The sequence below is a fragment of the Dermacentor albipictus genome, chromosome 10 (assembly GCF_038994185.2).
Source record: "Dermacentor albipictus isolate Rhodes 1998 colony chromosome 10, USDA_Dalb.pri_finalv2, whole genome shotgun sequence".
NCBI classification, from domain to species: Eukaryota; Metazoa; Arthropoda; class Arachnida; order Ixodida; family Ixodidae; genus Dermacentor; species Dermacentor albipictus.
In genome coordinates, this window is record NC_091830.1 from 38,960,144 (window position 1) to 38,972,947 (window position 12,804).

Consider the following 12,804-nt stretch of genomic DNA (forward strand, 5'->3'; position numbering starts at 1 on the left):
CGCAGTATATTAGCGACACCTATCCAGTAATGGCAGAAACAGTTAGTGTCAAGTGCATGCAAGTCCCGGCAGCTGCCTCGAGCAGCTTCTCAGATAAAAAATATTATTAGGCTTGCGCATTGTAAGTCTGCATATTCTTGCCGAAATTAAGGGCTGCAACAAACGCTCAGATCGAATTTTGACTATACAATGTGCCCTTTTTTTAGCTGCACCAAATTTTTACAATGAGAAATATCTAAATTACGCTAACGTAATGTTTTCCATTCTAGTCTACGGATTGGCAGCCTTTAGATACATAGCACTGTCCGCAATTGCGTCTTTAATTAGCGATGTTAGGGCACTTACTTTCTAATTATCCAAAATAGGTGACTACAGCAAATGAGTACTTTGGGGCCCGTCCTCGACGCTACCTATCCCAACGATAAGAGTTTGAAGAGCTGATTTCATGTGGAAGCTATGCGAACAATTAGTTCCGCTTGGCAAGCTCCTTGAAACCGATACTGGCTGGGAATAGAGCGTCGGTGTCGTCGATATCGTCGCACCCCGCTTTTCGTCACGTCTCTGAAGTCACCGCTGGTCCGGCCACGCGAGCAGCTTGCGTTGTCTCCTCGCTGGCTGCGACGTTGGCCTAGCGCTTCAATGCCGGCAGACGCTCAAATTGCCTTCGTCATTTCATTGGGCCCCCCGAAAAAGCGTTTCGTCGGTGGAAGTGGACACGTGGCGCCCAATGAAAAACAATTGTGTTTTCCGTTTTTATTTCACCTAGCGCTTCGGTGCGGCAGCCGCCCGTATTTCTAGAAATTATACAAAAAAATTTACGAAATACAATGTGTGCAAAGGGCGATGCACCAAGCAGGTATGTCACAAAGGCGTCGTGAATGAAAGATGTCATCACTGAATTAAGTAGGTAGGACATTGATTTGTTAAAAAAAACATCTGCCGTGAACACGCCATAAAAATATTGCTATCAACACTGTGGATACCACTGCCGCCATTCACATTTGAATACTGTGACTTCATGAAGTAAAATATGCAGGCTGGGATAGCGCATTGCACTCAGTGGCCGTTCTCTTGATGATCCTTAAACAATATTGTGCTTGGCAACTGCATATTTGTTTTAAATAGATAGTATACAAAATATTGGACATTCTAGATGAGCAGGAAGGGAAACGTTATTCGAGTCATGAAACCCCCCTTCCCCGGTCATGTAATAACGTTAAAAAGTATTATAGGACTTTCATGTGTATTCAATGAAAATGTATTTGTGCTATCGGCGCCAATCACGCTGCATGGTGGTGCCAGGCAATGCTGTTCAAATTAAATTATTCTGAGAGTGCCAAAGAATAGGAGTGTAGCGGCGTACGTGCATATTATTTTTGACTGTTACTTGTTGCGTTAAATGAAGGTTGGGCAGTTCTCAACCCTACAAAAAAAATATCCTAGGACACTAAGCACTTCGTGTGAGTTGTGGAAGCGAAAGCATTCATCTCCAATTTAAAGGGCGCTGAGCCATCTTTTGAGTTTTCAGTGTAATGTGCCGTAGTGGCACGCGCTGCCCAAGTCAGCAAAGAACAGCGGCCTGCAGTGCCAACGCTCCATGCCACCAACCAGGCGATGCCCATCGGGCTACTGCGGCAGCATGTGAACCCTTTCGCTCACTCTTCTCCACAGAGACGGGCTTGTGGTGTTACGCCGCAGCCAATAAGAATTTAGGTGCCATTTCGCTGCTACAGACGCCGGCTTTTTCGCTCAACGAGCCATGTGAAGCTTTCGCCTCGAAATATTCGCAGGACACAGCGGCTAAAACATTTATTATAATAGCTCTGCGAGAGCCAGTTTCAGTGTTAATCCGAATCTGACGGGACGTCATGACGTCAAGCGTTTCCGAGGCGTATCTGAATTTTTATCTAGAGCCTTGAGCAAGTAAGTCATTATATATAGCAAAGCAAGGCAAACGTTGCAGCTTGCATTGCCGTAAAAATATTTTAAGTCAACAATTGTATACTACAAGGGGCTTCAACTTACCTGCTTGCAGGAAGCACAGCTTTAAGATTATCATTGCACAACACAATACTGCTGCGAAAGCCTGTATGGTGACGTCCTTGTTCTGCTTATTACCCGCTTTCATGTGTCTACTTCATTATAAGAAATAAAGCTTCTTAATTATATATGCGGGTAGACAACCATTCGGAATGCTTTGCGTCGAAACCTGTTTTGTTTGATCTAATAACTTACATTGATGCTCCAAGTCGGAACTCTACGTCGCACCTGTTTTCTTTTTCCAACTATTCGCTCAACGGCATCCCCTTCGCTAATTTCTTGTCTTCGGCCAAAGTTAAAATGAAAAGAAGTGGCTGACTTTACACAAATTGGAAGTTCGTTAACGTTAGCAACAGACCACGTTAGTTGACGCAAAAACAAATGTCCGACACCGGATGTACCGTTCGTGGCGACATCAGCTGAGCGTGCGACGACGCGTAACCTGATAGTTCCGAGGAGTTCCGCCGCAACGTCGCAAACAGGCACATCCGTCTATCGTTGCTAGGGTGTTTTCTCTCAACTGATTACGTAGTCTATTACTCCCCCTCGTCTCTTTCACTCTCTCCCTTCCTTCTCCAGAAGACAGGGCTCTCTTGTAACAGCGCTTGCTCACACATGTTCTTTGGCATTGAGTGGAAGATAGGTGCCATTCCCAACGCTTCTGTCCTCTTTGTCAGAGCAACTGATGTCAGCGCTTCAACCTTAATTTTCCCGCAATTCGTGCCTGCATTCATACGTAAATATTTGTTGAGCCTGAACCTAAGGTATGTAAGTGTAGTTTCAAAGGGTGAAAAGAGGCGTACGAGCTGTGGCTTGTGGTGCCATCACTTGAGGTCTACAAGTATACGGTGATGCAGTGCTGCGGAGCGCGTGTTTGAAGATCAGCCGTGGGCACGGTGTGCTTGTGGACGTTTTGTGGACTGAGCTCTGAATGTGGCTTTCGTGCGTTGACGGACGTGCGCTTGGCGACGGGCAAGGAGGTTGCCAGACACAGTAATCTCGTTTTTTTTTTTTTATTCACGCGAGTTAGCTGTCTCAGGGCGTTCCCTATGTATCCGCGCAAGATGATGAATGATAAACGGAACCCACCATATGTCCAATACGTGCCAGTGAACACCTCTTCCGATACGTTCGAAGATCTCGATCTCGACGAGACGACGCCTCAAGGAACCACAAGAGCAAAAGTGCATGTTCATCGGTGGATTCGTTTCAAGCTTGTGAAAGTGATTCTGCCAGCCACCTTTCTCACCGTGGCAACTGCGGTGACGGTGATACTCATCTCACCTAATCTGAAGGTGAGAGTTTAACTCATTGTCTTTAGCTGTGAAATTTTTCGGCCTCCACTTGGTAAATCCTTTAAAACTGCTTTATTTTTTATTTGTACAGACTTTTCTATTACTCTTGAAGTTCAAGGCGCGGTTATAGAAAGCCGAGACAAACTTCAATAAACACACACAAGGTTCTTGTGTTTTCCTACTATACAAGAACCAAAATCACGTAGAATTGGTACTCGCAGTGGTTCACGGTATATATCTTGGTAAATAACATCTAATGTATTTTTTATTCACTGTTTGCTTTGATATACGCCGAGCGATGCTCCAACACCACGACAAGGCACAGCGCCGTTACATCCCATTAAAAATATTCTACGTGAGCAGTATCAAGTTATTCTTTATGAATTATTGAATGACTATCCCGTTTGAAACCCTTGTGTTTTCATATATGCCGAGAAATTCTGCTGTTTACGGGAGAAACGGAGCGGCTGTCATCAAAATCCTGGTTTAGCAATGATTAGGCTCTCTATTGTTTATAGTCAAGGCAGCATATTGAGATCTATCGGACAGTGGTTATATGACAGACTTTATTCGTTAGGAAAAGGGGGTTAACAAAGGGGCCCGATTTTTACTAATAATATCATAAGAAGCCCACAAACAAAAACATCAAGAACAACATAGCGGAAATTATTTGTACTAACTAATTTAAATAAATGAATTATAAATTATTGTCAATGAAAGCGAATTAAAAAAATACAACTTGCCGCAAGTGGGGAACGAGACCACGTCTTCGCATGACGCTTGCGGTGCTCTGTGTGATGCTCTGTTGGGTTGTTATAATAACACACTCTTCGTCTAACATTCATTTCAAAATGAAGCGCAGAAGCCAAGCAATTTTCTTCGCATCATAAACCTGCTTCTCCATTTCTTTGCCATTTTTCCAGCACAGACTGATAGATCAATACATTTGTTTAAACCGATGGACTGGCGGCTGATACACGCCTTAGCATTTCCTTAAAGAGAGAGCGCTTGCTGGCATCTGTGGGCCTAGTACTGGCTTGTGCACACCATACAGCTCCTTTTCGGGCTCTATTCAATCATCGTTTGCGTGCGCGTGCATGCGTGTGAGTGCACATACTAAAGCGACCTGCTTCGGAATTATCGTTGCTTTCAAAGCAGTTTGAATTTCGAACGAAGTTCTACATATGAAGCGTTTCATTTTTGGATGTCCGCATTGGTAGTCATAGCGGTAATTTTTCGATAAAATAACAAAAGTGCTGAACCTTTACTGAAATAAACATCCAGACGCCATTTTGCGACCACGGTGAACAACAATGAATATTGGTTTATTGCTGCTGTACTCCACTTTCCCAATAACCACCTTCTATACTGTGCCTTTGTGTTGTCCATCTTTTCACACCGGTGGTGATAAGACGACACCCCATATCATCGTAAAACAGTAATTAGATGAGCCAGGATTCCCCTCTGACTCGAAGTACAGGAAGGTAACGAAAATTATTGAAGCTTCGTTCTGTATCATCTGGCCGTAGTGGTCGCATTATATTTATCGCTAAAAACAGCATTAGCAATAGCTGAGCAACTGCGTTTTGTGTCAGATCACGAAAGGAATTGCTACTCCAAGATTCAATATATCAAAGGAGCGCTACAGGAAAAAGATAGCCGGTTTTTAGTCATCTTTTTCTACTTCAAAATCTCAGCCGGAAGATGACAACAGATTTGCGCGTGGCTTCGAGGCCTCTATTGGCTGCTCCTAGATATTTCCTGAGCCAGTAAGATCACCTCTGGGACGGCTTTCCGTCAGAACATACAAGCTGCGATTTCTCGCACAATTGTACACCCACTTTAAACCGCATCAACAAAAGTATTCATAAACTTTTCAGCAGCTTTCAAGAATTGCCGCAGAAAAAGCAGCAGTGCATGAGCAACCAGCCTTAAGACACAGTTGTACAAATCAGAACCAATCGGATTCAAAACTGGAGCAACGGTGGCCCTGTTTCTCAGGATGACGGGCTATCCTTTGACAGTACCATCAAGCCGACTTACAGCACCTTGCATACAAGTTGTTCTTGAAAAGATGGTCTCCGCCGTGCTGGCTTATAGTGGCTATGGTGTTCAGCTGCTGAGTGGGAGGTCGCGGGATCGAATGCCACCCATAGAGGCCGAATTTCAATGGGGACGAAATGCGAAAACAGGTTTGTACTTTGATCTAGGTGCACGTGAAGGAACCCCAGTTGGTGCAAATCTACGGAATCCACCGCTACGGCGTGCCTCATAATCAGATCGTTGTTTTGGCACGTAAAGTCCCATAATTTAACTTAATTTTTTTCAAGGATGGTGGTGCGGATGTCAGAGCCTATGCTGTCGTGGTGTAAAAAGTTCGGTGCGCGCAGGATCGCCAAGGCTACTGGGTTTTCGCGACCAAGGAATCACGCAGACCCAACATTGGAACCTATAAGTTTGCACATCGATCATTCCTTCTTCTTTGGCTTGAAGAAAACGCACGCTCGCAAATGTGCTGTCGCACACCCGTGGTACGCAATGTGAAACGGGCTGTTCATCTCCGAGAGCTATTTGGCATTGGCGTGAAGGATGTGCATGACTGTAGCCTAATGGTTAGGGCATGGCCCTGCTGTACTGCGGCCATTGAGCATGTAATTAATCTTTGCTTAAGAATGAGCTATTCGGAAATATGGCAGCAGCCTCCAACAGCCACGACCAAGAAGGTCCCAGAAGGAGCGTAAAGAAAACTTTAATGCAGCTGGCCTTTGCTGCTAGCAGTCTCCCAGTTCAAGACGCGTTGTTAGAGCGCAAATCTGCGTTTTATCGTTGCTCTAATTGCTTCCCCGTTTTTTTCCTGTAGCGGCTATGCATGCGCCGTAAAGCTGGCGTTATCACTTTCCCGCTTCCTAACTCGTTCCCACATCATCCGGCCGGGAACCTTATCGCGCTGCATCAGCGAAGCAAAAATTACTCACACAGCGGCATTGTTGCATCATTTCCCCTTGTGTTTCAGCCTCGCTATCGACGCTGCTTTTGCAGAGAAATTGTGTAGGTGGGTGTATGCGCCTCTGAAGCTGCAGTATCTACGGATCCATTCATTTGATCCACCATTATCGCCCATCACAATTAGCTATGATGCAGCCGGGTTTGTGCTATTGCCGTAATGAACAACTCAGCACATCGCATCATTGCGAAATAAACGCGGAAAGCTAAGTCAATAGTACGAAAATACGACACTTAAGCCTTGCAGAGCACGTTGTTCCACTGCTCAGGCTTTCTGCTATGTTATCGAGGCCCGAAACTCAACGTACTGACATTTCATGCACCCGCATTGCGCGATGGAGAAAGGCCGGCTATAGAAATATCAGCGAAGACTTTTCTGAGACATGCTCGCTGCGCCACGTTCGTATGGCTGCGGTTGAGCTGTGTCCAGAAGTAAAGCACTGCTTCTTGTCGAGGGTAGTTTGAATAAACCTATTTTATCCTTGTCTAAGTTACTCAGAGATAAAGAGCACCGAGTTCAAGCACTTCGCTGAAGTGCCACTTAGTTGTCCCATCAGGTGTACGAAGGGTTCACAGAAGGTGTCGATTAAAAGAAACCAACTGTGAGTGCAAAAGAATCCTTTTCAAGTTAAACTCGCGACAACGACACTTCTCTTCGTCATACCCTGAGGAATGTTTAGCCAGTTGAGGTTGCTACATTTGCGCGTACCTTTAGAATAATCTTTGTCATTCCCACATGATGTTATGTATTTCATGTTACCAACATCTGATTGTGTACGGGACACGTCTAGACCGCTTTGGCTCGGTGTTAAAGAGTGGTCCAGTAAAAACCAGCACGGCTAAGTAACCACGCAGAGTAAACTGTGGACATTTGTAAACATCACATAACATCATTTTTATTTTCCTTAAAGACCAATTTGGGGTCTTACATAAGCGGTGCAGTTTACAAAATGCAGGCGTTTACAGCAATCGAAAATATTGATGGAAAGGTTACGGCACTGACATTATGGGGAAGGCCGTTCCAGTCAGTTGCTGCTCGTGAGAAAATATCAGTTCTGAAAGTGGTGGTATAAGCTCGTGGACGCAAAACATGAAAAGGGGGACCAATGCGATGGGATCAGCACGGTGGAGGAACGCGAATTGATTATTCTTGTCTTCGTGATGAAAAAAACAACTAGCGATGCAAGACAAGACTGGCGATGCGACGGCGAGCAAAAAGGTTACACATACCTGATTCGAATTTTAGAGATGATATAGCAATGTCGTATGAGTATGAAGAGTGAATGAACCTGGTAGCCCGGTTTTGTACAGCTTAGATGGGATTTGTTGAATATGCTTGATGAGGGTTCCAGATGGCCAATGTGTATTCCAGTTAAATTCTGATGAGTCAAATGTCAGCTTGCAGCCTGACGCATTCTGGAGCTTCCCGTAGGTGACGGTTCAGGAAACCTACTGTTTTATTAGCCGATGATATATGGTTAGTCACGTGTAGACGCCAGGATAAATCTTCAGAAATGGTGGTGCCTAAGTATTTGTAAGACTGGACGAAGTAAACCGGGCAGCTAGAATTGGTATATTCAAAAAGAAAGGGTTTGCGACTGTGGAGAAAAGACATGTACACACATTTGCTATGGCTAAATGTCACCATCCACTAGGAACACCGGTTTAGCTCATGGTTTAATCTGCCTGAAGGAATTCTTGGTCACAAGGGTTAGTTACTGAACAATAAATAACGCAATCATCGGCGAACAAGCGGACGTGACAAAAGACGTGCTGGGGTAAGTCGTGAATGTAAATGAGGAATTACAAGGGACCGAGGACGGAACACTACGGGACGCCGGAAGTGACCGGAGGCGGATTCGAGGGTTGGTTATTAATGAAGGCAGACTCACAGCGATGCGTGAAGAATTCCTTAATCCACATGATACTGTTTGGATGTGGGTGCCGCTGGGAAACGTTAAGAATCAAGCGTTGATGAATTACTTTATCGAATGCTTTGACGTAGTCTAGGAAGATGGCATCAGTTTGTAGAATAATATAAGTTTGGCATAAATGTAATGAAGGAAAATGGCCACTTGAGTTTCGCACTAAAACTATTACGAAATTCATGCATCACGGGTGGAAAAAGTTATTGAAATCTAAGAATGCCATGATTTTAGAGTAATGACATGTTCCATGATTTTGCAGGGTACACTTGTTGATCAAATGGGCCGGAAATCATGAGGTGAACATAGTAGTACCTCTTTTGTGCACATGATGACCTTCGCCATTTTCCAATGGTTTGGAAATAATTCTTTAGACAGTGATTGGGAAAACAATAAACAGAATATGCTCGAACAGGCAGTGTTTTTCAAAATTTTTGAATTGATGTGATTTATTTTTTATTTTATCTGTTACGTACGAAATTTCACTCGTGCTGAACGCTATGGCTTTTATGGCTCTAGTAATAAGTGGTATCGTGAAACATGGTGCGTAGGATTCATGAGTAAAAAACATGAAAGTGCAGGGTTGATGGTGTCTGCACAGTTGGTATCGGTCTTGGTTTCACGAGCATTGTTAGGGAGGGTGATAGTGCGGGTTTTCTTTGGGTTTATCACCTTCTAGAATTTCTTAGAATTGTCAACCATCAATTTTGGTAGCTATACGTAAAATGAGCGCTTAGCCCTTCTAATCGAGGCCAAGTATTCTCGTTCAGCTTCATAGCGCTTTACCCACGCGTGCGGGATTGCATGGTGCTTAGCTGTGCAAAATGCGCACTTTTTTTTCGAGTGTTTTTAGTGTCCTTGTGAACCGGGTTTCTGAACACTTTTTCAAAAACTGAATGTTTGGGTGTAATTATTTGTTAGTTCTATAATCTTATGCCAGAAAAGTGCCCAGTTTTTATTTACACTTCTGGTTTCAAAGCTCGTTTTAAAGACTGAAAAAAATTCAGATATTTCAGTGTTGATTGCTTCGTAGTTTCCCTTACTATATAGCCTAGTAGATTTTTGGGAAGTTTGTTTTATTGCTGGTGAGCAGTTATTATTGGCATATATTACTTTATGGTCACTGATTTCTCGGAGGCAAATAGTGGATTTAATGAAGCCAGGATGAGTGTCGAATGTGAGGTCCAGAGTGTTAGCTGCTTCCCTTGCGACTCGTGTCAGTTCAGATACAATTCGGTTAAGTTAAAATTAAGGTGAATATCAATGAAGTCTTTCGGCTCTTCTTGATTACCTATGGCGTGAGGTTCGTAACTCAAGTCTATACTGTGGTCATTGAAGTCCCCAAATAGGAGGACGTGTGCGTTAGTGTGCTTCGTAACTAGTTGATTTTATAACATTGTAAAGCTTGGGGGAAAGTCGAGATTAGTGCGAAGTGGCTTATAACACAGACCTATTAATAGTATTAGTGGCCAAGCACGCCACCTCACTCACAGCATTTCCAAATTTGACGCGACATTAATGGTAGAAGGAGGCAATTGCTCATTAACTACAATTACTACTGCTCCTCGGCGAGAATATTTGCGATCCAAGTGAAGATGAAAATCGGGCAGCTCAAACAGAACCTCCGAGAGAGAGAGAGAGCAAATGATAAAGGAAAGGTAGGGAGGTTAACCAGGACTGAGCCCGGTTGGCTACCCTACACTGGGGAAAGGGAAAAGGGGACGGAAAGATTAAAAGAAGAAGAGAAAGTCCACTGGGGATATCGTTCGGTCACTCAGTCCGGATCACAGACGCTGACTCAGTCCAGTAGCCTTCAAATATCGCAGCAGAGCTTTTGTGGCCTTTTGTAGCTGCGATATGCGAGGCCATGGTCCCAAGATCTTCTTCAAGGTGAACGGTGTTCTGTCTAGCTGATTGAGAGCTGTGCAGAGGTCATGTCTTTCGTTCTGAAAAGATGGGCAGTAGCACAGTAGATGTTCTATAGTTTCCTCCGCACCACAGGCATTACAGTCGGCGCTATCAGTCATTCCAATCAAAAATGTATATGTATTGGTGAATGCGAAGCCCAAGCGTAAGCGGCACAGCATTGTTTCCTCATTTCGCAGAAGTCCTGGTAACAGCCGCAGTTGCATAGAGGGGTCGAGGGAATGCAATCGTTCTTGGGTGAATTCAGGTGTCTGCCACTTCTCTAATGTCATACGGTGTGCTACCTTGCTTAGGTGTTGGGCTGCGTCGGTCCGCGATAAAGGTACAGACACAAGGGTTGCTCCTTCGTGTGCTTTCCTAGCAGCCTCGTCAGCGAGGTCGTTGCCGGAGATACCGCAATGGCCAGGCAGCCACTGAAACACGACGTCGTGTCCTTTCGCTATCATACGATGGTGCATTTCTCGTATCTCCGACACTAGTTGTTCACACGACCCGCGACGAAGAGATGATAGAAGACATTGCAAGGCCGCCTTCGAATCGCAGAATATTGCCCACCGATCTGCGGGTTGGTTGTTAATGTAATCAACGGCACCTCGGAGGGCAACAAGCTCCGATCCGGTCGATGTTGTCATGTGAGAAATCTTGTATTGGACGCTAATTGATCGTGATGGTATAACCACTGCGCCGGTGGAGCTGGTCTGAGTGGAAGAGCCATCCGTATATATGTGAACTCGGTCAAAGTAGAAAGTGTTCAAACAATCCAGAGCTGCTTGCTTCAGGGCCAAGGTAGGCAGGTCGGTCTTCTTTCTTATCCCTGGAACTGTGAGACGCACTTGAGGTTGTTCTAAACACCACAAAGCTGAGGTTGAACGTGCTGAGGGTGTGAAGCCCGATGGTAGACAGGCACGATGGACGCTGACCTCGTTGGAGAAAGACGCCTGTGGTCGTCGTTCTGGCAGGCAGGCAAGAGAGCTTGATTGTATGCGTGAAACATGACGAACATGGGCCCTAAGCGTGTCGATGCTAATGTAAGTTGTGATCGGATGGTCTCGAGCCAGTCTAATGGTTCCTGCTGTTGAGGCGCTCCGCGGAAGTCCTAGGCAAACACGTAGTGCCTGTGCTTGCACGCTCTGTAGTTCTCGAAGATTTGACTTGCATGTTTTAGCAAGCACGGGAGAACTATAACGTAGCGATCCGATAAAAAGTGCTCGATATAACTGTAGCATGGAGCCCACTGACGATCCCCATGTTTTCCCGGCGATGAACTTGAATACATGAACAATAGATGTGAGCCTCTTCTTCAATTGGGCAACATGAGGGCTCCAAGAGAGGTCCCGGTCCACAATGACACCCAAAAACCGATGATTTCTCTTGTAGGAGATAGGCTGGCCATTAATGCATACTGGATAGCGAGACATTGGTTTTCGTGTAAAAGCGACTAAAGCACATTTTTCTGTTGAGGTGGTAAGGCCTTGTGTCTGAAGATAGTGAGATGCCTGTGTTGCTGCTTTCTGCAGCCTTGCGCGAACCTGCAGACGAGTGACCGCTGATGACCAGATGCAGATGTCGTCGGCGTAGATGGAGACACTCACTGTTTCCGGTAGGGATTCGGCCAGCCCAAGAAGCGCGAGGTTGAAAAGAATAGGGCTTAGGACCCCACCTTGGGGAACTCCTCGGCATATGTAGTGGTCGGTAGTCGGACCATCTTCCGTACGTACGAACAAGGACCTTTGTGTCAAGTAGTTTCTGATCCATCGATATACTCGCCCACCTAGTTCAATTGTCAAAAGTGCGTCTAGAATGGGTTGATGGGAAACGTTGTCGTAAGCGCCTTTCACGTCCAGAAAGAGCGCTACTGATAATCGTTTCCATGATTTTTGCTGTTCTACAGATGATACTAAATCGATGACACTGTCAATCGATGAACGGCCTCGTCGAAATCCCGCCATAGAATCAGGGTAAATCTTGTGGTGTTCTAGGTACCATTCGAGACGCATGAGGATCATGCGTTCCATGAGTTTCCCGACGCAACTAGCAAGTGCTATAGGCCGATACGATGCCAGTTCGAGCGGCGACTTTCCTGCTTTCAGTAGAGGTACCAGGCGGCTGCGTTTCCACTCCTGTGGGACGACACCATCTTGCCATGAATTATTAAAAAGGCTGAGGAGTTCTCTTCGTGCTTCTCGGCCTAGGTGGCGCAAAGCAGTATATGTTATGCCATCGGGCCCTGGTGAAGACGAACACCTACAGAGCGCCATAGCAGCTTCTAACTCTTCCATAGAGAATGGAGCCTCCATACTGGCATCTCGTGGACCGGGGATGTCGCTGAAAGCCATGGCAGGGACTGAAACTGTGCCGCCGGCGATTTTCGCGCAAAATTCCTCTGCGACGTCTATCTCGCGGCGGTTTTGATAGAGAGCAAGGGCGTTAAAAGGGTGTCGTAGCTGGGGTCTTGAGCAAAGACCCCGTAGGGTACGCCACACACGGGACAATGGCTTGCGGGGGTCTAGTGACTCGCAAAAGCATTTCCATCTTTGATTCGCTAGCTTATCCATTCGGCGTCTTATCTTCTTTTGCATGCGCCGAGCTTCTCTGAGGTCAAGAATTGACTTTGT

General features: G+C 45.4%; 2 protein-coding genes across 2 annotated transcripts in view; one reads left to right on the forward strand and one right to left on the reverse strand.

Annotated features, from left to right (window-relative positions):
* Nucleotides 1-12,804, reverse strand: part of LOC135911874 (uncharacterized) — a 186,367-nt gene that overhangs the window by 168,433 nt on the left and 5,130 nt on the right. The window lies entirely within an intron of this gene.
* The window catches only part of LOC135911872 (uncharacterized), a 46,606-nt gene continuing 36,492 nt past the window's right edge, over nucleotides 2,691-12,804 (forward strand). Inside the window, exon 1 of the mRNA XM_065444204.2 lies at nucleotides 2,691-3,335. Coding sequence (XP_065300276.1) covers nucleotides 3,090-3,335 — 246 coding nt within the window. The 5' untranslated portion in view covers nucleotides 2,691-3,089. The remainder of the gene's footprint in view (nucleotides 3,336-12,804) is intronic.